Below are 27,680 nucleotides of genomic sequence, written 5' to 3' on the forward strand. Positions count from 1 at the left end.
GTTATCAATTCAATATTTTAACAAATCTTTGCTAGATAAAGATTTCCCAAATCAAAAAATTTTGTTTTATTCACTAAAGAAAAGATGACACTGGGATACAGGCAACACATGGAATTTAGAAAACACATATTTTATGTATAAATTTCAAATCACCCACAAACAAGGAGCATGTATGTACATAGAGTATGCACATCTTTCCTCAGGAAGTCTAGTTACTAAATTCTGTTGATGAAATGGTATAAAGCAGTTGCTATTGAATAATATGCTATTGGTCTTTATTATAAAATATATTTTACATATTGAACAAAGTAATTGAAACAGGAAGCTATGAACACATGCCTAGGGGCTCAAAGAAGACAAGTCTAACATTCATCCTCCTTTGGCTTCCTAAAAGTAAAATTCTAAGGAAAACACCTCACAATGTCTGTCTTGCTATAATTCACTGATAGGCTGCACTGGTTAATTCTTACCTAATTGTATTCCTCATTCATACCACACCATTACTGCAAAACTTGCTACTAGTGAAAAAAAGAAAAAAGAATTGCTAGTGCTAATCCTGTTCTATTTTAAGTGTCCTTAGACTCCAACAATCCACTAACCTTGTAATATTGGCCTGAAAGAACCATTTGCTGTCTTAAAACAATAAATACCAAAACCATTTAGGTGTGATTTCCCTTACAGCGTTATTAATTTAAGAAAAATTGGCAGGGTAATTCACACGGTTCACACCTGTCAGGAGCAGGGTCTTTACTAATGCACTTTATACCAACCAGGAAATCCTCTGTCAGGCTAAGGCTGAACTTCAGCCTACTGTTGAACAGTGTGTAATGCAAACAAGTTATCACAAAGGACTCAATTTCTAGCAAGACAAGCCCCTCAGGCATGCCACCTGCAAGTGTTCAAATCTGAAGCTGGAGTAATATTAGATGTACCCAGTGGACACCAAGCATTTGGTCATCAATCTGTCCTGGGGTCAAAGCATTATTACTGTAAATATCTCATCTTTAAGACTCTTTACTTTCCCTGTATCACATTATAACACAATTTCTAAAATGCTATATAAGAAACTATTGCCCTTAATACTATCGTAAATAATCTTTATCATTAAGAAGTCTTTAAAATGTTGGGAAGATTCAACTATCTTTCAATTTATAAACATTCAAGAAAGAAAACAAACTTGGACTTTAAATTTAGTAATTTAAAAAATGAGTCTTTCTGTTTGATGCTTGAAGGAAGTAAAATATTCTCTATTGTAGTTTTTAGTAACATAACAGCACTGCCCCATCAGTAAAAGTTACAGCTAAGCAGCAGCTACACTGGGTTTACAACAACAACAACAAAATGCAACAACGAAAGAAAAGAGTCTTTGTATTTTTCCATACTTGCTCAATTTTTTTTGTATTTTTCCATACTTACTACAACACATTTTTACTATAATCAAGACTATTTTATTTTAAAATTTCGGTCTTTGAAAAAGTTTAGACCAAAAAGACACAAATAATCATTTAACCTAATGTTTACTAATCAAATAATTATAAGAGCAAATATAATGCTATTTGACTCAGTAATCTAATTTAATTTTTCAATTTTTGAGTGAAATTATGCTAAATTTAAGTATCATGTTGTGTGCTGATGTGCTGTGGAATATAAACTAGCATTGATGAAAACAACATTCAAACAATATGTTTTTATTTCTTGCCATGTGAGGCAATGAACTGTGATCTAAACAATCAAAAACTAAACATTTAAAAACATGATTTAAACTCCTCAGGCCAGCTTTTATAATATTTAACATATTTTCTATTTGTGTATATTTACTTAAGTATTAATATGTTTATTTATAAATGTAAGGGTAATTTAATAACATGCTGTAAAAATGTTACAATAGTCTAGCTTACCATCAGCTCTTCAAATATATTCTCCATTCTACTTATGTGCACTAACCAACAATCAATAGTCAGCATACAAAATCTATGATATTTTCTAAGATCCATTTTCTAAATTAATTCACTCATCAGGTCAAAGGGTTAAGTACTTAAAAAGAAGAAAATAATTCATTAAAAATATTGTATTACATTATATCTAAGCTTATGGTTAATATGAATTAAAATGGGCATTTATTTAGCCATCTCTAAAAATTGACAAATCACCTGCAACAAGAGCTGCATTTTGGATCTTTTAGACAGTAAAATATGGTAAGGATACTGGAAAGGTTAACAGGCTTTATTAACTGTAATCTATTGATTATAGTGGGTTTTATTTTGTTTACAATAAAATTGCTTTTGGTAAATATTTGGTCATTTCTCAGCCGTTCAGATTCATAAAGTCAGCCAGCACATCCAATTTTCTCTCATTTAAAAGAGCCCCACTCATATGTCACCTCCATTAAGTTGTCACATCCATTAATTTGTGGTTTTGAAAAATCCAGAGCTTTTGATAAATAAATGTAGCAGGTTTTTTTTTTAACAAATTAGACATTCTTTCTATATCATAAGAAAAAAGAATTTAATACCCAAATAGATAAAATAACCTGGAATGTACAAAGGAAGGAACATAAAATAAAATCTGAAAATGAAATGACTGTAGGACTAAACTCTGAAATGTCCTCATTTTTAGCACTTTCCAGGGAATCACTTCTTTTGAACTGAGAGCATAAGTGCACTTCCTCAGCAGCTGAAAGGCTTTCAATGAACCAGATAGACAGTTGTGCATCTGAACCTCACATACAACAAAAACTAAGTTAAAAAAAAAAATGGCAGCTCACCGGAGTTCTAAACATACAATTAACCTAACACGGGAGGAATTTTCCACCTCTTTCCTACTGAAAAATATTTTAAAGGGAACACTCACAGTTAAGACAATCTCACTCAAAAGCTTTTCCTCTACCTATATATTTTTAAAGGCCCATTTTTCATATGCCAAAATAGGGATCATGAAAAGTACTTTAAAAAACCATTTTATTTTATCTTCTGGATTTTGTTTTTAAAACAAAACCTAAAATTTTAAAAATTTTAAAAATTGTAGAAACACTTTCTAAGGCATTTCTGTACATATTTACTTAAAAGACATTTCTAAAACAGACATTTGTAAAATACTCTTTCAAACCCCATATATAAATAACTGCTCATAAAAGTAAAATCTGCACAAGTTGTAATCTACAGTACAGAACCTGAAATTGATAATGATGTAATATCAAACTTATTAATATTCATATAAAACTAAAGCATAAAAGTCTTGATGAGAAGACTCATTTTCGGGCCAATATGATAATTGTTAAATGTTGAAAATTTCATCAAAAAATACAATAGAAGACACTTCCATATTTAACACACTACCATCACTTATCAGCAGCTTTACTGTCATTATATCAAAGAAAGCATTTTAAGTGTTTTAGATATACAAAAATTCAAAAACACCAAACCCAAGTTAAGAATTAAAGTTTATCCTTATGCAATTCCTTAACTGTACTCTTGCGCTTTCATATTAGTAATTGGATTACCATTAAGCACTCTAAAGAAACATAAACATAACTCTAGGAAAACAAAACAATAGTAAAATGTGGGCATGCCAAGTCTTCAAATGTAAACAAGCTTGAGGATTTTAATCTTTTGGGTTTTTGAAGGTTGCTATTTGGGGTTCCCCCCCACCATTTTGCAATAAGGTAGACTCATGAATGAAATCCCACTTTAACATCCTATTTTCTCTCACTTACATGTATGCTGGAGAAAGTGGAGTTGACCTGGATGTTTTAAGCACAGGAACTGGGAATTTCCAGATAGCAGGAGAGCTCGTTTTCCATTTCAATGGCATGTTGTCACCACGGTACTACAATAACAGTAAACAGCGTTTCCATAACAGACTACCAACTAGGACTTCCATTCCACACTGTACTGACACAGCAGTGGCTGCCGTGGAGAACAAGCAAACGATTCTGCCAGTGCCCTTAAACCTATGCTTCCAATCTGTAAAATAGGGCTGCGAGGTACCTCCTTTAAATCCTCCTGTCCCCTAAAGCAATATGATGATTTTATCATTCCAACTTAACAATAGTGCCACCTCGTTAGGAAAGCGTTGACTGCAATGCACACAGACGCACACACACATACACACACATACACACTGCTGCAGTGGGCATACCACACAATGAAGCTTTATTTAATAAAAGCAGCTGAGGTTTTCTTTAAGCTTGCATTACCATTGTTCTACCTTAGCAGGGATACATACTGCAGCACTGTACTATATTCTGTACCTATTAACCTGATTTCTGACCAATAGTAGCAGGAAAAAAATAGATGGGTTTCATATGAAAATGAAACAACATACCTACTCAGAATACACTTGTCATCCTCTGAACATTCTTCTTTTGAGCTGCAACAATACAAATGGGATATAAACCTCAACATAGCCTTAGGCCACAGCTAATAGAGATCAGTGACTAAATTCAGCAGCTTGCTTTCCTCCTGTGCAAGCTCTGACCACACAATACAAGAATGCCATTGTGGGAAAAGCCCGTTTAAAAAAAAATGCCAGTCCCTCAGATTTCCAGTTAGAAGCAGGCAAAATGTAAGAACAAATATAAACTGCTGCAGAACTCTGCACGCTCTTCTAGTAGCTTCCGTTTCAAGTTGCTCTCCTTTCCCTATTCTTATTTCCAATCCAGGATGAGCAAAATCTCACACATTCACAACATGCTGTGGTAACATGAATATCACTCTGCCTTCTGCAGCAGAGAAGTACAGAGTAGCGTGCTCTTAATAGCAGTCCTCGGAGGGACGCTATCAACAATCTAATTCAATGCTGCCCTCCCCTTCTCTCCCCCCTTTCCCCTCCCATTCACCCCCGCCCTCCTCCCCCGCCCCCAAACAGCTCACAAATTGCCTTGAGGAAAGACCAACGCAGCTAGCCAAGCAGGTGTCCAGCAGGGACCACTCCAAAGCTCAGCAGCCAGTCCAGTAACCTCCAGGGATTAGCGACTGTCAAGGAGGTTCAAAAATTGAAGTTGCTGTCAAAGGCAGCTTGAGGTATTTCGTGAAAGCGATGTCAAATAAAGGGTTCATCTATATTATTTTTAAATACTGCCAGAAAATTCTTTGTAAATGCCCAGAAAGTGACTGGGTATTTTTAAGTTTCTCTTTAAGGCATCAAAACAAAGTCACAAATTTTCTACACAGTTCTAAAAGGTGAAAATAGGTTAAACTGATATTATGCTGAGCTCTTTATTTGCAAACTAAAATTTTTACTTCTGATGTGGGCAACTCACCACCACTAATTATCTACCTTCATAGCACACTTGTGCTACCCAAAAACAGAATTATCTGTCTCCATCAATGCAAGCTTAGTGAAAGCAGACCACCATTAACATGAAATCACTGTGGTGAAAAGGAGCTTACATTTACTTTCCAAGTCTGTATCCAAACAATAAACTTGTGCTTCCAACTGAACTAGCTAGTTTTCAGATAATCTCTCCAAATAATTCTCAGATTTTAAAGATTGGGATTTAGTCCCTTAATAATATTTTTCATTTGGATTTGAAAATCAGAGATGAATGATCCTAAAGAAACTACATTCAAAAATTGGAAGATACATAATATGCCAGAAATACAGCATGAAACCAGCTGAGATAACCACAAATACCTTCCTGTTAAGATACAGATCAATATCAAGGCAAATGGACAAACTAGTGTTTTCCTAAGAAACACAAACACGTATGCTAATGCAGTATATACGCATATACATACACACATACATACATATATTAGGGGAAGGGAATTGAATAAGAATGGATGGATTTTATAAATATTAATTTAATGACAGCCATCACTGCCTCAGGACATACAAATTTTATTTGTCATATACAGTACCCCCAAAAAACCCAGATATACAAATTAAAGGATATATTTCCAATTCTTTTTAGTATCCACACACAAAATTGTCTCATAGAAATCTTCACAGGAAGTGGAAAAAGAAGCATTCATATTTATCATTACCTTCATGGCCAAAATATATTTTGAATTAGGTTAAAAAGAAACTTGGTACTAATATAAATAAGTCATCAACAAGAATTTGCATTAGGAACATTGCATAGCAATCCTTAATGGTTATGGATCAAAAAGGTCCCAGGTACAATCAGAAGCAGCAACTTGTTTGAAACTCAAAGAAGGAAAAATACATACTCCTACATACACATATACATACACACAGAGAAACACACGTGTATGTGTGCATCAAGTTTGGAATGTCTCATTCTACAAGGAGTTTTAAACATTCAAATCCTGAAACATTTGCATTTAAAATATAAAACATAAAATCTATATAATAGCTTACATAGATTAAGCAGGCAATGTTTTAAAAATGAGATTCAATCACTCCCCAGTTTATGAAAATTTCACAAAGCAGTAATTGCAAATGTGACTTCACCTTTTGAGAATAAAGATGCAAAAGCATGTATAAAAGCATGATAAGTGTTTCTAATAGTTTGTCTGTCAATGGAAATTCCTCAAAATTTGAGTGGGAAAAAGAGTTAAGGTAGAATCTTCCATATTTCCAAAGTAACTCCCACAAGCAGATGAAAAACATCCTACTGTAAGCATTCTCAAAATGGTATTCTTTTGTGAACAATCAACGGATTCAAAAACCAACCCTTTTTGGTGTAATCTCATTACAGTCCAAAGAAAACAACCAATATCAGTAATCTTATATGTAAATTTCCAATCTAGATTTTTCATAAACTTAATATACAGTATTAGTTTTATGGCACTCCAAAAATTTTAATATTTGTTCAAAGAGAAAAAGACACTAAGGCTACTTTATTCCACCTTATCCTCAGTACTCTTAAAAGAGCCGAGAACCATAAAAGAATTATATCTGAGGGTGAATATTTATTTATACTCATTTCTTACTTGTGCCTTGATAAATTCCTGTCATTTGTAATTATCTCTCATGAGCAAACAAAATAATTCTTTTAAGTAGATATAAACTTCAGGTGGGTAAAACCACCCTAATTCCAAATTAGCAGAATTCAAATTAATCAAATTTTACTGCCCTGGTAGAGACTCCATAGCAACTATGGAGTGTAACTATAATCAACATTAGATTTCAGAAATAAAAAATGTTTTCATCCATAGAATGAAATGAAGAAAGTTATTAGACATGCATTTTAAATATAATTTTATGCAGACTCTGTGCCCCACTATTTTAATATTTAGACTGGTAGATGTCAAGAAGATTTAGTCACATCACATAAAAATATTTCATTTGTAGAATACTTGTTTTCTGTTATGGAAAACTGCATTTAACATGATACAAAGACAGCAAACACATGTAAACTTTAACTAATCACTTAAAAATATCTGTGAAATGCATATTTCAGAAATGTAACAAAGCAAAGGCAATGATGGGTCTTAACCAAGGCCACAAAAAGTCATTCTGGACCAACTCTTACAATAATAACTGCCTGACTCTCAAGGTAGAAAGAAAAGATTTTTAGAATTTCTAGAACTCTTAGAATTCCTCTTGCTCAGCATGTTCATTATATAGATTAAAAAAAAAATTCTGAAACTCGGACACGTAAACTTGTCCACTGTCATTTTCAGCAAGCAGCAGAACTGGAAGTAGAAACCGAATCTCATTGACCTAGACCAGGAATTCTAAAATCTCTACTGTTTCTTTTCACAATAAGATCATGAAAGAAGCACATTCCTGTTTGAACTGAAGTATATTCTATAAATGTCTCAATGCATTCTAAAGGTGGGGATGGAGCAGGTATTTGGCCTAGCAGTTTGGACACCACTTGGGATACCCACATTCCCTACTGGAGTGCCTGAGTTCAAGTCCAGACTCTGTTCCTGTTTCTAGCATCTTGCTAATGTGCTCCCTGGAGGCACCAGATGATGGTTCAAAATAGTTAGGTTACTACTACCCACATGGAAAACCCACATGGGAACACTGGGATCCTGACTCAGCCCTGGCTGCTTCCTGATTTTGGGAAGTGACCCAGTGACCCAGCAGATAGGATTGCCTGCTCAATCTATCTCAATTTTTTTTGTATTAAAAAATAATTAGTAATCCAATGGTAGTTTTTTCACTTTATGTTGCTATATGGGCAAAATGTTGAAATCTTTACCTAATATATACTAAACTGATCTTCTGTATACAAAGAGAATTGAAAATGAATCTTTACATGAATGGAAGGGGAAAGGGAGCGGGAAAGGGGAGGGTTGCGGGCGGGAGGGAAGTTATGGGAGGGGGGAAGCCATTGTAACCCATAAGCTATACTTTGGAAATTTATATTCATTAAATAAAAGTTTAATAAAAAAAAATAAATGAAAGCCAAAAAGAGATATTTCCTTCTCCAAATACATGTCCACTGGAAGATACTAGAGTACTTCAAAAAATCATGGAAAATAGAATTAAGATAAGCTTGTTTTGCCGTAAAAATTTTTGAAACCCATGCATAGTTTTCTGATATGTTTTCCATTAACTTTTTAAATACCCCTCATAGAAATGGGAAACACAGACAATGTGAAAGTGCACAGAGAACAATTTACAAAATATTTTTAAAATTTTTTACTTACTTGCATTGTATTTGAAAGACAGAGTCTCAGAGGGATAGGCAGAGAGACAGAGACAGATAGACACAGATGAGTAAAGATCTTCCATCTGCTAATTTGCTCCCCAAATGCCCACAACAACCAGGGGTGGGTCAGACTAAAATTAGGAGCCAAAAAATCCATCCAGGTCTCCCATGTGGATGACAGGGATCCAAGTAATTGAATCATCATCTGCCACCTTCCAGGTTGTGCATTAGTAGGAAGCTAGAACTGGAAGTCAAAGTGAGACTTAAATCCTGGCACACAGACAAGGGATGTGGACTTTCCATGTAGTGACAAGAGCTGAACCACCTGCCAATCCCTGTTTCCAAATCAAAACTCGAAGACATTTAAGAAGTATAAGGGAGACAAAAGTAAGTACAATGTAAGGCAGTCATAGCATGAGCTACAAGTGAAAAATACGAATGACTAATTTTTTTCTCAATGTAAATGTCCCTAAATAAATGTGGAATTGGATTTGTGGACTTCTACAGTTTGTCACCAATATCACCTCACCAAACAAATTGATTAATATGATGTGTATCTAATCTCTTTGTCCATTTTTTCCTGATGTACCCTAAGAAACAACCTGCTTTTTTTTTTTTTTGCAAGTTTTGGCTAGTTCTGTGGTAAATTCAGCTAAAGACTAATAACATTAGCCACAGTTTCTATGAGCAGGCACTGTGTAATCTCTTCAGTCCGGATAATGTCTCTTCAGACTAATCTAAAATATCAATGTTATTCATGTTGCCCAGAAAAGACTGTAAATCATGCCAAACTGTGTGCTCTGTTTATGTTCTACCAATCAGTAAAAGCACTTGGATGGCAACCAAGTAGAAGTAGTAGGACTGTTAAACACTTTAAAGTACACAAAAGTTCTAGACAGCAAAGAAAAACTCTTAATACATTAAGGGTCTCTTCTTAAAGGAAACAAAATTGTTTACATACATGGCTATATACATATGCATATATATTTGTATTTTATGTACATTTATGTTTACATATACTTGTGTATGTATGTGTATATTTCCTTTGTTTCAGGAAACTGAATATCAAATAGACCAAAACTTTCTCATAATGTGACACTCAGATGTTTAGCCTTGCTACAACCAAAATGGAAAATCCCAGATATTACTCAAAGATAGCTATGTTTGAAACTTCCACATTGGAAATTTCCTCAACAGAACTGTGTGGATCCTGACAGTCCCCTAAAGGATCTATGAAAATGAACACAACTGCACCTCTATCTATGCGTTGGATTGATACAGTATACATTTCTTTCGCAATACAAATGAGTAAAAAGGCACAACTGTTGTACTGGTGCTACACATGTGTATGTATAGAGAATTCCTCATGCCATAATGGCATAAGTAAGGTGAAGGTCAGTACGCTTTTCACCTTTAACAATTCCATAGTACAAGAAAGGTATAAGGTGGGCAAGAAAAGAACAGCAAGAAAAGAATCAGCTGATCTGCTGAAAAGGCAGGAAGCATTAGGCCAGAGACCAAAGGGGAAGACAGTAGGAGCAAGGAAGGTAATAATTCATTGAAATGGAAATGGAAAGACAGAATGGTAGCAATTCCAGATATTTATGTAATGCCTTTTATCACTGGAGATCAGATGAAAGGGGTTATGAGGCTAAGGTGAATGAGTGGGCCAAAATACAGACTAGATTGAGCAGAGAATTAAGATCCAGTTGGCCACTCAATAGTCCAGAGATACTGACCACCGTTACTCTCTTACTAAAGCTGAATGCAAGAGTAATAATGAATGGTAAACTCAGAAGTTTTGGCCTTTCCTTCTTTTTTTTTCCTGGTGGTATCTACATTCTTTATATCTTTTCAATTTTTCTACCCTGAATGATTTAAAATAGTCCCATCTTTTTCTTTAAGAAAAAAAGTGTGTTAGACCAGAGTATTTTTGTGTGTTAGAAGTGGATGATAGTAGTAGAAATCTATGATTTTAAAACATATACTATTTATATACCTGATTTTGAATTGACATTTCAAAAATTTTGTTTAAAAAGTAATACAGCATTTTATCATTATCAAAGAAGAACATAACTAATACTCCCATAAGAGACCACGTGGTTACCACATTGTCTGCTACAGTAATGTTACTTCATCTGCCCGAGGGACCCTCCCCAAATTCCTACTTATCCTTCAAGTAGAAATCCCTGTGTCTTTGTATCTTCCTCAGAGTCCAATTTCTTGCACACTAGAAACCACTCATTATTTGTGGAGTAAATTAAAAAGTAAGTTCATGGCCGGCGCCATGGCTTAACAGGCTAATCCTCCACCTTGCGGCGCCAGCACACTGGGTTCTAGTCCCGGTCGGGGCACCGGATTCTGTCCCGGTTGCCCCTCTTCCAGGCCAGCTCTCTGCTGTGGCCAGGGAGTGCAGTGGAGGATGGCCCAAGTGCTTGGGCCCTGCACCCCATGGGAGACCAGGAGAAGCACCTGGCTCCTGGCTTCGGATCAGCGCGGTGCGCCGGCCGCAGCACGCCGGCCACAGTGGCCATTGGAGGATGAACCAACAGCAAAAGAAGACCTTTCTCTCTGTCTCTCTCTCTCTCACTGTCCATTCTGCCTGTCAAAAATTAAAAAAAAAAAGTAAGTTCATAAGTAGAGGGGTGGTTAAAAGAATGATATCTTGAAGCCAATAACATGGAAGGTTTTTTTAAATATTATTGCTAAATCTGCTATTACTTGTACATACTAAGTGACAACAGATGACGACTCAAGTACTTAAGTCCTTGCAATCCATGTGGCAGATTTAGACTGAGTTCCAGGCTCCTAGTTTCAACCCAGCCCAGTCCTAGCTATTGCAGGCATTTGCAAGGTGAACCAGTGAATGGAAGATCGAGCGATCTCTCTCTCTCTCATAAAATAAAAATCACTTTTAAATTTTTGCTATTACTTTTTTTTTGGCAGGCAGAGTGGATAGTGAGAGAGAGAGAGAGACAGAGAGAAAGGTCTTCCTTTTTGCCGTTGGTTCACCCTCCAATGGCCGCTGCAGCCGACACATTGTGCTGATCCAAAGCCAGGAGCCAGGTGCTTCTCCTGGTCTCCCATGCGGGTGCAGGGCCCAAGGCGGAGGATTAGCCTGTTAAGCCACGGCGCCGGCCTTCAAAATGTTTTGTGTTCAAATAAACTTATCTTTTAATTCCATTTTAATAAGAATTATTTGAATTTATTTTTCTTTCTTTGAAAAGTAGAAAAAGACAATCAGAGATGAAGTATCCTCATATGTAGGAAATTTCAAATTAGCAATGGGAAATGATAAAAAAATTAAACTAATTCAATTTAGAGGGCCTTTTTCATGGAAAATTTACATAGTGTTGTATAATCTTAATGAGTTATTAGGATTAGCTTTCCATGAAAGTGTTTGCTGCTGGTTAACAAAATATTACTGTGATTACTCTAGGTATTTGTAGCCAAGGTTTACAAATAGGGAGGGGGAGTGATTGGAAAACCCGGTAGTCTTCTAACTTCATCTTTGGCCAAAACGTTTATCCAAACATGTGAATTTTATAACAATTCTTTGGATATAAATATGTGTTTTTAAAACAGTAGCTTTATCTCATTAATTTAAATTGTGATGTTGAAAATGTACTATTGTAAAGATCTTTCAGAAACTCAGATTTTCATGAAAGTACAGGTTTTTCCGAAATATTATAGAATATAGCAAATGTTGAATTTATTTAACTGTATGCCTTTTAGAATTGGTTTCTGATATGATTGCTTGAAAATAATTTTTAGCATAAATATTATTGGAATTTGTTTACTCTCAGCAAAATAGTGCAGAGCTTCAAAACAAAGATTGTAGTATTGTTTATATTGTCTTCATGTAACTTTGGTTGACTTGTATATTTGATGCCATCAAGATAAAAACAAAATAGTGAAACATCTTGAAAAGCTTTTATTAATGTATTTATTCATTTGAATCATATTCTGAATTGTTATTTCAGTTGTATTGCACATTTTGAATTTTTAAAAATTTTGATAAATTTGTAGGTTTAATGTGCAACACATCAGAACAGCTTACAATGAATAGCTTGGGTATTTTATTTACCCGAATATTTAAAGAGACATTTAGGAATTGTTGATAGATGACTAAGCATAAATGATCACTAATTGAAGTGAGATCAGAGATTTTTCACTAGAGCAATTTATTTAAGAAAGTATGTATTTTGTTTATTTATTTATTTATTTTTTAATTTTTTTTTTTTTTTGACAGGCAGAGTGGACAGTGAGAGAGAGAGACAGAGAGAAAGGTCTTCCTTTTGCCGTTGGTTCACCCTCCAATGGCCGCCGCGGTAGCGCGCTGCGGCCGGCGCACCGCGCTGTTCCGATGGCAGGAGCCAGGTGCTTATCCTGGTCTCCCATGGGGTGCAGAGCCCAAACACTTGGGCCATCCTCCACTGCACTCCCTGGCCACAGCAGAGAGCTGGCCTGGAAGAGGGGCAACCGGGACAGGATCGGTGCCCCGACCGGGACTAGAACCCGGTGTGCCGGCGCCGCAAGGCGGAGGATTAGCTTAGTGAGCCACGGCGCCGGCCAGAAAGTATGTATTTTGAATGATTTTCTTTAGCATATACCTATTTGTAAAAGAATGTGAATATTTACATTTTTACTTTAAGAATAACATTATGTTGGTAAATAAGTATTCCTTATGTGTAAACTCTGCTCTCAGTAATAGCAAAAATTGCCGGCACCGTGGCTTAACAGGCTAATCCTCCGCCTTGCGGCGCCAGCACACTGGGTTCTAGTCCCGGTTGGGGCGCCGGATTCTATCCCGGTTGCCCCTCTTCCAGGCCAGCTCTCTGCTATGGCCCGGGAAGGCAGTAGAGGATGGCCCAAGTCCTTGGGCCCTGTACCCGCATGGGAGACCAGGAGAAGCACCTGGCTCCTGGCTTCGGATCAGCGCGATGCACCGGCCGCAGCGGCCATTGGAGGGTGAACCAACAGCAAAAAGGAAGACCTTCCTCTCTGTCTCTCTCTCTCACTCCACTCTGCCTATCAAAAAAAAAAAAAAACCATTTTGAAATCCATGGTTTTTTCATAACACAATTTTCCAAAAACTTTTTGAAGTCTCCACATATATTCATAGAAACTACTGTTGTTTTTACAAAGGTTTTAACTACATAATAAATGGGAACATCTTATGCTTCAAAAATGATGCAATTTCAAACTTTAACCTTGTGATCCATTGCCATACAATGAGCACCAACAGTTTTCTTAAGGGAGTAGCTGACAATCTTGATATTTGCCTACTATGGTGTTATCCAAGAGGCTCAGCAACCTGGCCAATCTTTCTTTTCATGACTATTTCCGGATCCTTCTCATTGTCTAATTTAGATTCTTCTCTGGTAGTTTTAAATTCTACAAAACAAGTAAAGGATAGAGAAACAGACTGAAAGATGCCAAACACATGGTAGTAAATCTAATTCTACAAGCTAATCAAAAGGTGTGTAATTTATAATTTCTCTGCCTGCAATCAGCAATTTAATAAATTCCTATTATGTAAAACACTATTAGCACATGTTACACATATAAAATGTTCGTGTGTTGTCATCTAACCACAGAATTGTTTTGGCATTTTATCTAACTTTATTATATTGATGCAATGGTTATCCAATGGGAGGAAGCCATTTCCTTTCCTTTATCTTATATTCTATTACTAACTAAAGAAAGCACAATTTTGAATAAAAAGAGAGTTGATCTTCTAGGGTGATGATTGGTTTAAAATAGAGATAATTTAAATTTTGGTTTCTAGGTGTATCTCACCTAGTAAGCTCAGAATCACTTTATAGCTTCAAAATCAAACATATCTTTGACTAATCAGTTATTTCTCACGGAATTCTAAAGCTAAATAACACTTGAATACAATACATTTTCACTTTAGCTAGCATATATTTATTCATTCTTTCCTTACTTGACTTGATCTAGGTCAGAGACATCGTGGAATATTTTTATGAGTCTTCCACTACAGAGTCTGGCCATTTTGTTTAAATTCCTATAATACTATTCAGACCTTAAACAAAAAAAAATTTATGTTTAGGAGTTTCCAGAAATACCAATCTCTGAGATTCATATTTTTAAAGAAGGAACAACTTAACTTGTACTCCAAAATGAGTTAACAGGCAGTAAAACCAAGCTTAAAGTGATAGTATAACATGGGAAAGGCATTAGCAAATTTATTAATTGGGACCACGACTTTTGCAATTGTCAACTAAAATGTTTTTGTTCCATTTGAGGCTTCCTCAGTACATCAGCCATCACTGACAGTGTGAGATAGACTCCTTGAACATAACGAATACCCAAACCCATGAACACACTGTGCTTAGCCCAAAACCCCTAGAGAGGAGGTGCATGCATGCTGAATTAGTTCAATCACCATATTGAGAACTGATGACTGCTAGAAGTTACAAATATATAAAATAACACATGTTCCCCAGCTACACAGTCCTCACAATATAATTGGGCACGCTGGATATTCACATATGAAATACAAAGTGAGCATAAATATATTGCTAAGCTAAAGCCTTACCTATCTAGGGCCTTGGATAGCCTAGTCAATTTTTTCATAAATTAGTTTAAAATAAAAACAACTGGGAGGCAGTAACTATGAAAAATCAAAATCTACTTATTATTCATATTTTGGTGGAAATCTTTCTGCCCTTTAACTTCTTAAAGTCAAAATGGATACAAGTTTGTAAAAAAAAAAAACTTCTAGTCACCATAGTGTGCAATAGCTACTGTGACATACTTTAGATATAGATACCAATACAGCAATGTGTGCAAATAATACCTATAATTCCAAATCCCTGCCTTTCCCTCAGCCCCCACTTCCCTGACTCATATGCTTTGACATGGAACCCACATAATGCTGAGCCGAAAGTGGCTCTTTTATTGTGTGTGTACACACACACATACACACATATGATTTTATATATATAATATATACTGTACTATATATCTCAAGGTATCTATATCTATCTAAATATATAAATATCAATAAAAAAGTTTTATATAAGGAAAGCAGAGGCTCTCAAATATTAATGTGCTGAGAATCACTTGATTTGAATATTTAAAATATAGAAACCTGGAGGTGGAATCCAAGTACTCCAACTGATAATCATGCCAGACCTACTAAACTTTGAAAAAGGCTGCTTTGAAATCAAATTGGCTATGCCCTGCTCAAGGCCCCAGCTATTGTAAGATTGTGTTTTCCCCCTCAGGCCCTGGCCTGCCTTGGTGTATCAGCATTGGCTGCTCACCATCAACTGTCTAACCAAACTGTCCATGGCCATTATCTTACTCTCCCACACTTGAGATGCTTCTAGGTCTGAAAACAAGGTGTCCAGCTGGCAGGCAGATAGGCACAGAGGCCGACAGATGCAATGTGTGAAAAGGTAAGGTGCAGGAATTAGAAAACAAAAGTAAATTATAGTGACTGTGCAATACAGAATTAAAAGTTACAAATCTGTTTCAAACTTTTTCTACGAAGAATGCAAAAGAGCCAAGCTTGAGCTAGGCGCCTGTGGTACAATCACAAATCCATCACTAATTAGCTTCACAACCTCCAGTGTTATCTTCCCTCATCTGTAAAATAGGAAAAATGCCTCTTTCTTTGCCTATCTCATAGCAATGCTATGAAAACCAAATGAAGTTATATTTGTGAGAGCACATTGGAAAATATAAAGCATAATACAACGTATGGAATTTTAACAGCATAATTTGTGTATGTTTTCATAATTAACAAAGTATCCTTGACATTACTGAAATTCTGCTCAATAACTTAATGTCTTCCAGTATCTCAGGGTCTTTTATGAAAATAAATTCTCATTTTTTGAAACAAAAAGCAGAGGAAAATGCAGACCCTTGGACATACCCTGAAGTTGATTTTTTGAATATATCCTTGAAATCGGCTTGTTTTAAAGACAACTGCCTCCGTCTCCTGAAAGTGGAGTGGAACAAAAATCTGGTTAATTGTGACTTTATTAGGATTGGTTCAAAATTTCCAAAGCATACACTGAAAATATTTTAACCATAAATTTATGAACCATATTTATAAGTCTTGAACAGTTAAGAGCACCCCAAAAATATACACTTATGTAAATTAACTTTTGAAAACCTTAAGTAGAAAACTGGAAGATTCTATTTGTTTTCAGAAGCTGTCTTAATCTTTCAGAAACTCTAGAATAAAGACTGACAGTTAAGTACAACACTTAATTGCACTTGATCTAAAAGACTAACCTAGACACCTATGGACAGAGAGAAATGCTTTTCCAGTAAATACATATTTGGACCTCCAAATGATGTGTCATTTTTGAGCTTTTTAAGTCTAAAGGTTAATTCTTAGCTGATGTACTGCTTTGCCAAAAAAATAAACAAACAACAACAACAAAAACCCTGAAAGCCAATGACACACATTCCAAGCTTTCAGAGAACAGATGGCTAATGTTCATACAGGTTCATTTACTACCAATTTTCTGATTTTCATAATGCTTGTAATTAATATAAACATGAATAGATGTACCATCTCCTAACCAGAAGATTGGGTTTGTGTGGAGTTCTATCATTTATCTAGCTATTTTGGGCTAGTACAAAAGCAATGGTGGACAAATGTACTTCTAGTACTGCCTCAGGAATGCAGTTTTAAAAATAGAGACTACTACAGAAGCACTGCAGTATATGCTGTCAACAGTTAACTCTTAAAAAATTAAAGTGTGCTGGCAGATGTTTGGGGAGCTCTAACACAGAATTTAATATATTTACATTATTTCATTTACATCGTTATGAGTTTAAAGGAAGTAAACATTAGCCTTATCTAGAGGTTTCTTCAAAATAAAATGTCATGCTTTTTTCTGGGTCATCTCACAAGCACTATTGCATTATTAAAGTCATAAGTCAATCAAAGTCACAGTCTAACAGTATCTTTAAAATCTTGACCAATATCTTATCCAAAATGTTGTCTTAAATATAATTACATCCGATTTTGAGAAAAGGTAGGTAGCAAGAATTTTATTTCTTTTTTTGAATGATAAATCCAAAACAGCATCTCCTTAATGAAAATAGTATTTCAGTCTACTTTCAAAATGCTATACACAGAAAAATTATTCTTGAAAGATAAAAACTACACGAGGTTAAATTCATATTTGTCATGGCTTAGCATTAAGCCTCGCTGAGCAAATAATAATTACATTATTTCTTTGCTTAAAAGACATTAAAATATCTTTAACTACAGCTTATTTTATATTCCTATTAATATTATTCGTTTTCTTTGTGTTTTGAAGAATAATCTGGTGTGCCACCTTCTGGTAACTGAGTGAAATTATGTATTTCTACACAAGTCACTATTCTTTATTTTAACTTTGTAAATATGTATATACATTTCTTAATCTGCATTACATCTAAGATATATAAATATACCTATGTCATAGTTTGAAGGAAAATAAAATTTCCTCAGAGATTTTGTTAAAATCAAGCTTTATACATGCTTCCTATGATTTTTACATGGTTACCAATATGTCTCCTGAATTCTACAATACATATAAAATTGATTTTTGTATACCGCTTCACAGCCAATATGAAAATCACAGGCTTGCTATTTTACTGAATAAGTAGCAGCAGTAAATAAAGGAAAGGAAATGTCTCTTACCAATAAGCCCATTTTTCTCTTAAGGTTTGAACTCTCATCATTTGTCATGTTCTTGTGGATCCCTCTCTCATCAAATTCTCTGGAGTTTTAAAGTTAAGAGCTGTGATGCACAGCTAGGCTCTGCTACATAGTAGCGCACCCCAGTGTATCTGACTGGTATAGCACTTCTGTTGTAGCTCCCAAAAGCAGGAACAGCTTTTACACGTTCAAAAACCTGTGCACTGCACACCTTTCCTTGAGAGGAAACTGTAGTCAGTGTAGTTGACCTATTTATGTTTCGTATCTAAATTCCTGACCAGATCTGAAAATGAGGATCACATGAACATTTAGTTCCAGTAAACTGAACAGGAAAACAGAGTTCATCTTTACATCAGAGGTGGGGATGACACAAATACTAATACCAGGAGGTCTGACTTAGAAAAACACACACTTATCTAAAAGTAACCCTATTTTCCCAAGGGTCACTGTTCTGTTATTTGTCTTATTATCTTTATCAACTTTAACACTTGCCTTGCTCTTGCCCATAGTTGGCAATCACTAAGTCCTATCTTTCTTCTTTGATTAATTTTCCAGGAAATCTACCCCCTACTGTTTTTATAAACAAATGCACTACTTCTATAAAACACACATAACCAGTCTCCCTGAATCTCTCATCTTTAATCCATTCATTATAATTTTTTATATTTCTCTTTTAAAATAAAATTACATACAATGCAAATTAAGTGTTCAGTGCATACTGTATTCAACAAATATTTGCTGAATTAACTACATATTTAGCTACTGCGCTATGTGGTATGGACACAAAGGTGAACAAGACACAATTTCTTACTCTCAAGAAGCTCATAGTTGAGTGAGCGAGGCAGACATGTACTCTGATAACATAATTCAGTGTAGACACTTTAGTGTTATCTGCCCATAGTTCTACAGAAGCAACAGGACAACAAAAATACTGAAGTGACTGGAGGCTGAAGAAATGAGGCACTCATCAGGTGGACTCTAAGGTAGCCTGTGAATAGATACAGAAACCTGAGGGGGTACAACATACTTGGAAGCATCAGTAAAGTCTTCAATAGAACTTGGAAAGAAGATACATAGTGGTGATGACAGTGGATTTTAAGGTGCCCAAAAATTATATCACTGAAAACCATATATACCAGTGAAGAGGTTTAGATTTTATCCTACAGGCCATAAAAAAGCATTTGTTCTATGAGTAGATCAAAGAATTAATCAAGCAGCTAAGCCCAGAACTAAGAATTCACTAGATGCTGGCTACCAACTTTCCTATTCTCTATTGTAAAAGTTTGCTTTGTTATTTCTCACTTTTACTCCAGAGGTCCTTTAGGTATGAAATCTCTTCCCTAATCCACTCTTCTGAAGTCAAGCAATCTTTCCAGACTCAGCTCAAATTCCATTCTTTTCAGTAATGTCAGCATGGTAATTTGAGTCCATAGATATTTTAAGATTCTTCCATTATAGGGACTGTGCATTATTCCTGATATTTAGCACACAATGTCCAAGAAATCTTTTTTGATCCCTTGTCCATACAGTGAAATAGGAAACAGGATAGTGAAAAATCACACTGTGGTCAAGGTCACAACCTGAGGATAAGTGGGCCCAAGGAAGACCACCTTCCCACCCTTCACAGTTTACACTAACTTTAGGAACTACCTTCACCAAACCTAAGCTGAAAATGAAAGGATATGAATTGTAAAGAGACCTAGACCTCTATTGGAAAGCAATTCTACAATACTATGCAATGCTGCTGCTGTATATACCACAGCTTTGGTTCAAAAAGTCCACAGAATTAATGAGGAAGGGATAACAATGGAATGTCTGAATAATGGAGCTGTGACCTTTGGAAAAATAGAGCTGCACATGGGGAAAAGCTGTGATAATGGTTTACTACTTCTAATAAACCAAGGAATTTGCCTGTAAGTCCACATAAGAAACAAAAGGAATTGATGAAGATGACAAAATTAGATGGGAAAGTCAAGAAGATTTAAAATCTCCAAGAATGGGCTACTAAGGGAGAAAAATTAAGTGTAAGAAGGAGGTGTTAATAACGTTGGCTGGAAGACTGATCCAGGACAAAAACCTGTATCAGAGACACATGTTCTTGGGTACAAATATCCAGTGTTCTCTCCCAAAGGAATCACATCCCATTATGATCAATGTCAAATACTAGGTTCTAAAGTTTTTGCTGATTTTGATATTTAGCATTCAACTTTGTCTCATCCTTTTTATGTATGCACAAAATCCTACATTTATGCAACGAAGCAAAAACCATCATGCTTTCATTTATGTAGACAATAAAAAATCTTTTCATCTTAGCCAACCATTTTATGTTAAAGTAGGTTAAGAGGCTACTGCCAATAATCTCGAAAAGTAGTTAATACTTGAAAATATTCACTCAATGACTTAAAATGTCCCAAATAAAAGCTGTCTACATTTTCCATCTTTTTTATTGAGTGCAAAAAACTGACCAGTTTCCTTTCCACTGATGTGTAATGAAAAAAAATCAAATACACAAAAGATGGAGAATGTGATTTTGGAAATGTACCACATTTTCCCAAGTAATCTTCAAAAAAGGCCATCCTTAGTCGGGACATAAACATGACTTAATCCACCAGGTCTTGAGAGGAATGTTTTTAAACTATGTATCAATGTTATCATATATTTTAAAACAAGGAGAAAATAAGCCAGACCATTTCCTCATTTCATTTTGTGGAAAATAGAGCAATTGCAAGAGCATTTCCATCAGGCCTGGCAGAAACACAGCAACAAACATTTTATATTATATTTTGGTTAGAATAGGTATTTTATTCAAATTGGCATAACCAGTTCATCTCCAAGTTATAAGAGGAGAAAAAGGGAGGAGAAAACTGCTACTTGTAAGTCCATAAGAAAGTGTCTTAATATGAGTGATTGGGATGACAAGGTCTAATATAGTCTACCATAAATAATTCACTTACATTCAATCTAAAACATCATTGCATTATCTCACCAATAGTGATACTCTTCCAGTTTCTTCTGGTGTATGTAAAATGGCTCAAGCATGATGAGTTAAGTGGTTTATAGAGTTTTCTGTCCTGTTGAAATACCCATGGATGAAAACTTTTAAGAACCATTGGTCTAAAGAGGTGTTGGTCAAGGGTTTTTATATTTGAAGAGATCACTCATATTCCTATAGTACAGAAGTTCACATTTAAGAAAACATTATCAGCTTTCTATAGTATTACCACTAAGCCTAACGGGCAAGATGGGGTCAAAGGAAATAAAATAAACAGGAATATCTTTTGCAGCTACCAATACCTACTGCCACCATGGTTACTGGGTTAGGAAAAATGCCAAAGGAAGCCAAAATCCAAGGTCATATAACCTCCTAATCCTAACTGAATGAATCAGAAGCCTCTTATACATCCCTAAAATGGAAAAAAAAAACTCAGGTCAGACCACTATACAATACAACAAACGGTTGAAGGTGATCCATGAGTAATTCAAAGTACTTATGAGAGATTAACTACTCAAGGTTGACTATGAAATAGACCAACTCATACTTTACTAACCTAAATCTTAATACAAGTTACTAGCTACAGTGAGAATCTGAAAATGGCCAACGTACACACCTTAAATACTGGGAAGCTTAAAATTGTATCATGCTAGTTTGGAAATATAGAAATAAGCTACATGTAGTGTCAAAGACACAAGGGCAGACACACGGAGTTAATGAGGAAGAATATTTCTACTTGTCAATTACTTTTCAACCTAATTCTCCAACCTAAGTACTCCACAAAGAAATTACTTATTTTACTTTATTTTAATTTTTATTCATTTACTTCAGAGGCAGAGAGACAGAAGAAGGGAGAGAGAGACAGACAGATAGACAGAAGGAGAAAGCTCCAATCTGCTGGTTCACTCTCCAAATGCCCGCAATGGTTGGGCCTAAGCAATGCCAAAGCTGGGGGCCAGAAACTCAATCTAGACCACTTACATGGGTGGCAGGGACCAGGACTTGGGCCATCTTCTACTGCCATCACTGCTGTTTCCCAGTGTCTGCCTTAGGAGAAAGCTGGAATCGGGAATAGAGTTAGGCATTGAACCCAGGTACTCTGATGTGGTACATGGGACATCTGCCCCAATGATGTTTTAAATGTCACTTTAAACCGTGCCAGAATTCTATATAAAAGACTTTATTATATCTCTTAATTTAATGGGTCTCATTTTCATTTTTAACTTTATCTGGAGATAGACAATGCAGGCATTAATATTGCCATTCTTACCAGTGAAGAAACAGAGTTGTCAAATGACTTGGCTCAATGATACAGCAGCTGAGAGAATTGGAAAACAAGAATCCAGGTCCCCTGGCATCTAATTCAGTGTTTGTCAGTCACCTCTATATTGTATTCATATTTACTTCAGGGAAAAATGATAAATATTATTCCTAAACACACACACACACACACACACACACTGCTCCCCTAAAAGATCTTCACACTAATTGTGGGAAAAGAATGGCTGGAAGAATGGAGAAACAGGGAATAGCTCATGGATGCTATAGGATGGCTATTGACAAAAGCTTCAGAATGATCAACCTATTCCTGTGCCAAAAATATCTTCCCAATGCGATTTGCAGAGTTTCCTATCATCCATCATTTAGCAACATTTTAGTGAAGACCTCAAACATGTCATACTCACTCATGCCTCAGTGGTTTCATGTATGATTCCACTTCAAATAGTCTGTCCTCCTTGTTAACCAAGCCAACTTCTAGTCATGCTTAAGCTTTAAGCAACATTCTTCTATGAAACCTTCCTTCACATAGCAACTCAGGTGCTCAGGTTTTCCGTCCTCCCATGGTACTGTAAATAATTATAGCTCCTGTCACTTTGGATTATTACTGTTTCTGTGCCTCCCTAGGCTAGAAACTACTGAAAGCTTTTATTATACCTTACTCAGTTTCTGTCACACAGTAGTCTAAATCACAGGAGGCAATTTTGGTAAAATTTTGGTAAAATCCAATCAGCAAAAGTAGGTTCTGCCCATCTCCATGATTAAGTACACTTTTCTGATGATAATCAAACAAGAATTATTAAAATACCTTATTCTTTCCAAACCAAGACATAAATTATAAGAAATAAATAAAAGGCATGGGCATTTGGTATGGTATTAAATTGCCTGCATCGTTGGGGCCAGCACTGTGGTGCAGCCGGTTAAAGCCCTGGCCTGAAGTGCCAGCATCCCATATGGGTGCTGGTTCTAGTTCCGGCTGCTCCTCTTCCAATCCAGCTCTCTGCTATGGCCTGGGAAAGCAGTGGAAGATGGCCCAAGTCCTTAAGCTCCTGCACCCACGTGGGAGACCCGGAAGAAGCTTCTTTCTCCTGGCTTTGGATCGGTGCAGCTCCGGCCATTGCAGCCATCTAGGGAGTGAACCAGTGGATGGAAGACCTCTCTCTATATATCTCTACCTCTCTCTGTAACTCTTTTAAATAAATAAAAATAAATCTTTTAAAAAATTGCCTGCATCGTGTATCAGAGTGCCTGGGTTCAAGTCCCAGCTCTACTTCCAATTCCAGCTTCTTGCTAAACCTTCAGAGGCAATGGTGATGGTTCAAGTAGTTAGGTTCCTGCCACTTGGGATACCTGGATTGAATTCCTGACCCTTGGCTTTGGCTTGGTCCAGCCCTGCCTGTTGTGGACATTTGGGAGTGAAACAGTACATGAAAGATACCTGTAGCTTTGTCTATCTCTGTGTCCCTCTCTTCTGTCTCTCTGCCTTGCAAATACATACATTTTCAAAAGAAATAAATAAAACATTTCAATTGCAAACAGTATACTTAAATGGTTCCTCTTAATGTTTACATTTGTCTGTGTTTGGCAGGGTCCCCATCATAGTAGGTACACAAGACTTTACGGTAGATGGATGACTGCAGAATTGAACTGAGCAAGGGAAATTCTTAGCTAGAATAAGGAAGGGAAACACCAGTAAACAGTGACCTAAGTAATCTAAGTAAAGATAGCACTGGTAAAGCTAGAAAGATAATAAAGAAAACATATTATTGGTTTATCAACCACCTAGACAAATGAATATTGTAAAATGAAAACCATATCTCCAAAAACCAGACATCCTTATAGACAGGTAATTGAAAAAGATAAAAGTATATTCTTTGAACTATTAGATTTTATTAAATTATTGTTTCATGCAGTGATGATAAAAGATCAAACCACAAAATCCAATTTTAATAACCACTGTTCCACCAAAGGAACAAAAATAAAATAGCAAATCTGACCAAGCAAGCCACTGCACATCACCAATACCTAGTAATATAAATGGTTATCAGTCAAGAGTAAAGTATACAAATGTAAAAACCAGGAGAGCCAACGCTAATAAGCCCCTTTAACTTTCAAAATGGAGACAAACATAAATGCTTGATTAAAGACCTATGAATTCTTTTCCAATGAGAGAATTACAACTTAGACCTAAGAAAATGTCTCAACTCTCTATTTCACACCACTAGCTAGCCTCTCCTATTATTCAGACTGGCAGATTAGAAATATCAAACAAATGAACATAATGAAAGTATAAAGAATAAGAGACAGCAGGATTCCCCAAGAAAAACAGCATATTTACAAAATGGCTTAATATATACAAAACAGGGAGTGATGGTGGAGGCTGTTGCAGCTGTGAGAGCAAACTGCTACAGATCATAAATGTCTATCTCTGGTGTGTTCTGCGGTACAATTAGAAGTTCTGGAGTCTTTTATTAAAAGGAAAAAAGGAGTGATCTTACAAAAAAATGCTGTATTTTGTGACACTGGACTTGAATTTGGGGACATATAAATATACTGTATACTCCCTTATGGGCTAGTTGGAAATACAAGAATCATAAAAACTTCTAGGAGTCTTGATCATAAAGGAAGATTGTCACAGAATCCACAGAGACAGACATATTTCAGAGAACAGACACTAACATTTAAAGGAAGAGGGTCAAAGACAATGAAAATTAGTAGCCACAAATAGGATTCTGTATGAATCAATAACAAGCCAAGATTAAACTTGACAGCCCATCACTTTTAATCAAAAATTTAGAATTAATTATGACTGGGGTAGGCACTGTGGTGCAGCAAGTTAAGCCACCACTTAAATGGTCACTTGGGACACATGTATGCCATATCAGAGTACCTGGTTCAAGTCTTGGCTACTCTGTTTTCAATCCAGCTCCCTGATAATGTGCCTGGGAGGCAGCAGATGATGGTCAAAATAGTTGGGTCCCTTACACTCACGTGGGAGTTCCAGATGGAATTTCTGGATCTTGGCTTTTGCCTGGCCCAGTCTCAGCTGTTGGGGGCATTTGGGGAATGAACTATCAGAAGGAAAATTGCTCTCTCTGTCACCCTTTCAAATAATTTATAAAAGAATCAATTATACCTTTCTTATATGCTTTCAACATCTCAATCTTCTATGCAAATATCTTCCATGACTACTTATTTGTGTGGATATATTCAGACTCCACTTTCAAGGGCCCCTCAACCTTAGCCTCACTTTTTCTATTCAACTCCTATTTTCCATGACAGGTAGTAACAGATTTGTACACAATGGAAACCACAGAACTGCCACAAAGCTGTTTTTTTTTTTTTTACTTACATAACTTGCACCTTATAGTCAACCTGTAGAGAGGAATACTTGTACACAGGAACAATTTGGGGCCCACCATTGGAGAAATAGGAAAATTGGGCAAAGCTCTCAGTCAAGGCTTTTCCCGACTCCAAATATCTTCTACAGCAGAATGCTCTCCAATCCTCAACTCCGCAGCTCACACTGTTTGCTCTGAACTACTGCCAAATCTTCCAGAAATTACAGGTTCATTTGAGCTAACAAGAAGGCTGTTAAAATTAGAATAAGTACAGTTGCCAGGATGAGGTGGTTATTGATTATTCACACAGTGGAGTGAATGAGTTCAGTCAAGTCTCTTCAAACAGCAAAGAGCTGTTGTCCTTCAAGAACTAGGTAAACAGTAGGTGTGACAGAGCCTTTGGAACCTTAGCAACCCTATATGCAGAGATATTTCAAGGAAGTTACCTGCAGGGGGCCTTGGGAGATAGAGAAATTATTCTGTAAAGAGAGAGAGAGAAATGAGGCATTTGGCCCTGTGATTCAGATGCTACTTGGGATGTCGGCATGCTATGGAGAACTATGGAGAGCCTAGTTTCCAGTTCCAACTCGACTTCTAATTCTAGTTTCCTGCTAATGCACTATCAGCGGGGCAGCAGGTCATGACTCAAGCACTTGAATCCTTGCCACCAAGCCATCTGGGGTGTGAACCAGGAGATGAGCAGATGCAATCTCTGTGTGTGTGTCTGTGTGTCTGTGTGTCTTTCAAATAGACTTAAAAATAGAGAAACTGAGATGAAGAACAAAGAAATTGAGATGTGCAAAGTTTGTAGAAAAGATCCAAGAAGAACAACAGTCAACTTCCTCCAATAGTCTGTCTTGTAACTCCAAATCCACTGTGCCTTTCCTGACCTCCTACTCCCAGGCCCTAGAGCCCAGACTGGCACTCTCCATGGGATAATGGACTACTTCAGTAGTTTTAATCTAGTATATTTTGGCTTGGCCACAAACCTCAACACCATGTATAGTATGAGTCTTGTCCAAATGAAAAATTTGCAAATAAAACTTTAAAACACACCCAATTTATAGATTGACAACTATGTGTACCTTTCAATATTTACCTCTCCCTAATACCACCACACATACAAACACACACACTGTATTTGGTATCTTCTGTATTTTACAGATGCTACATGATTTTTCTGTCAGCATCCATTCAAGTCATAAAATGTTTCCCTTACACAGATTGTGGCTGCCTCTCCTTTCACACAAGTCTGCTTGTCTTTATTTTTTTTTCTAAAAAGGATAAAGTATTACATTGTACATCTAAAGTCAGGACAGGAGCTGATCAGTTCATTGTTGCTTATAGTGTCCATTTCACTTCAACAGGTTTCCCCTTTGGCGCTCAGTTGTCACTGATCAGGGAAAACAAATGATATTTTTCTCTTTGGGACTGGCTTAATTCACTCAGCATGATGTTTTCCAGACTGCTCCATCTTGTTGCAAATGACTGGGTTTCGTTGTTTCTTACTGCTGTATAGTATTCTATGGAGTACATGTCCCATAATTTCTCTATCCAGTCTACTGTCGAAGTTAAGCTCTACCTTTTTGAGGTCTAATTTGATTCCTCCAACACTCAACAAATGCCACTTTTTTCTAAATCCTAGCAGCACTTACCCCATGATGTTCACAATTCTTTGTCATTATATGTGCTCACTTAAATGAAATGCTTCCCAAATAAAAACTGAAGCTAACCTTCGATAGGCAGAAGACATTCATTCACACCCCCCCAGGAATTTAATTATCATCTACTTTGTAC

General features: G+C 36.2%; 1 protein-coding gene across 5 annotated transcripts in view; it reads right to left on the bottom strand.

Moving 5' to 3' along the window:
- Window positions 1–27,680, bottom strand: part of KLHL13 (kelch like family member 13) — a 182,254-nt gene that overhangs the window by 54,839 nt on the left and 99,735 nt on the right. Inside the window, exons 2-3 of one of the 5 annotated variants that reach the window (XM_062183166.1) lie at window positions 4,324–4,368; window positions 3,713–3,825 (exon numbers count right to left, since the gene is read on the bottom strand). The exons of 2 other annotated variants lie outside the window; for them this stretch is intronic. In XM_062183166.1, the coding sequence (XP_062039150.1) occupies window positions 3,713–3,810 (98 nt within the window). In that variant the 5' untranslated portion in view covers window positions 3,811–3,825; window positions 4,324–4,368. Of the gene's footprint in view, window positions 1–3,712; window positions 3,826–4,323; window positions 4,404–16,484; window positions 16,551–27,680 lie in introns of those variants that run through there. 2 more of the 5 variants (XM_062183169.1, XM_062183170.1) reach the window with 2 other exon arrangements.

Source organism: Lepus europaeus, chromosome X (assembly GCF_033115175.1).
Source record: "Lepus europaeus isolate LE1 chromosome X, mLepTim1.pri, whole genome shotgun sequence".
Lineage (NCBI taxonomy): Eukaryota > Metazoa > Chordata > Mammalia > Lagomorpha > Leporidae > Lepus > Lepus europaeus.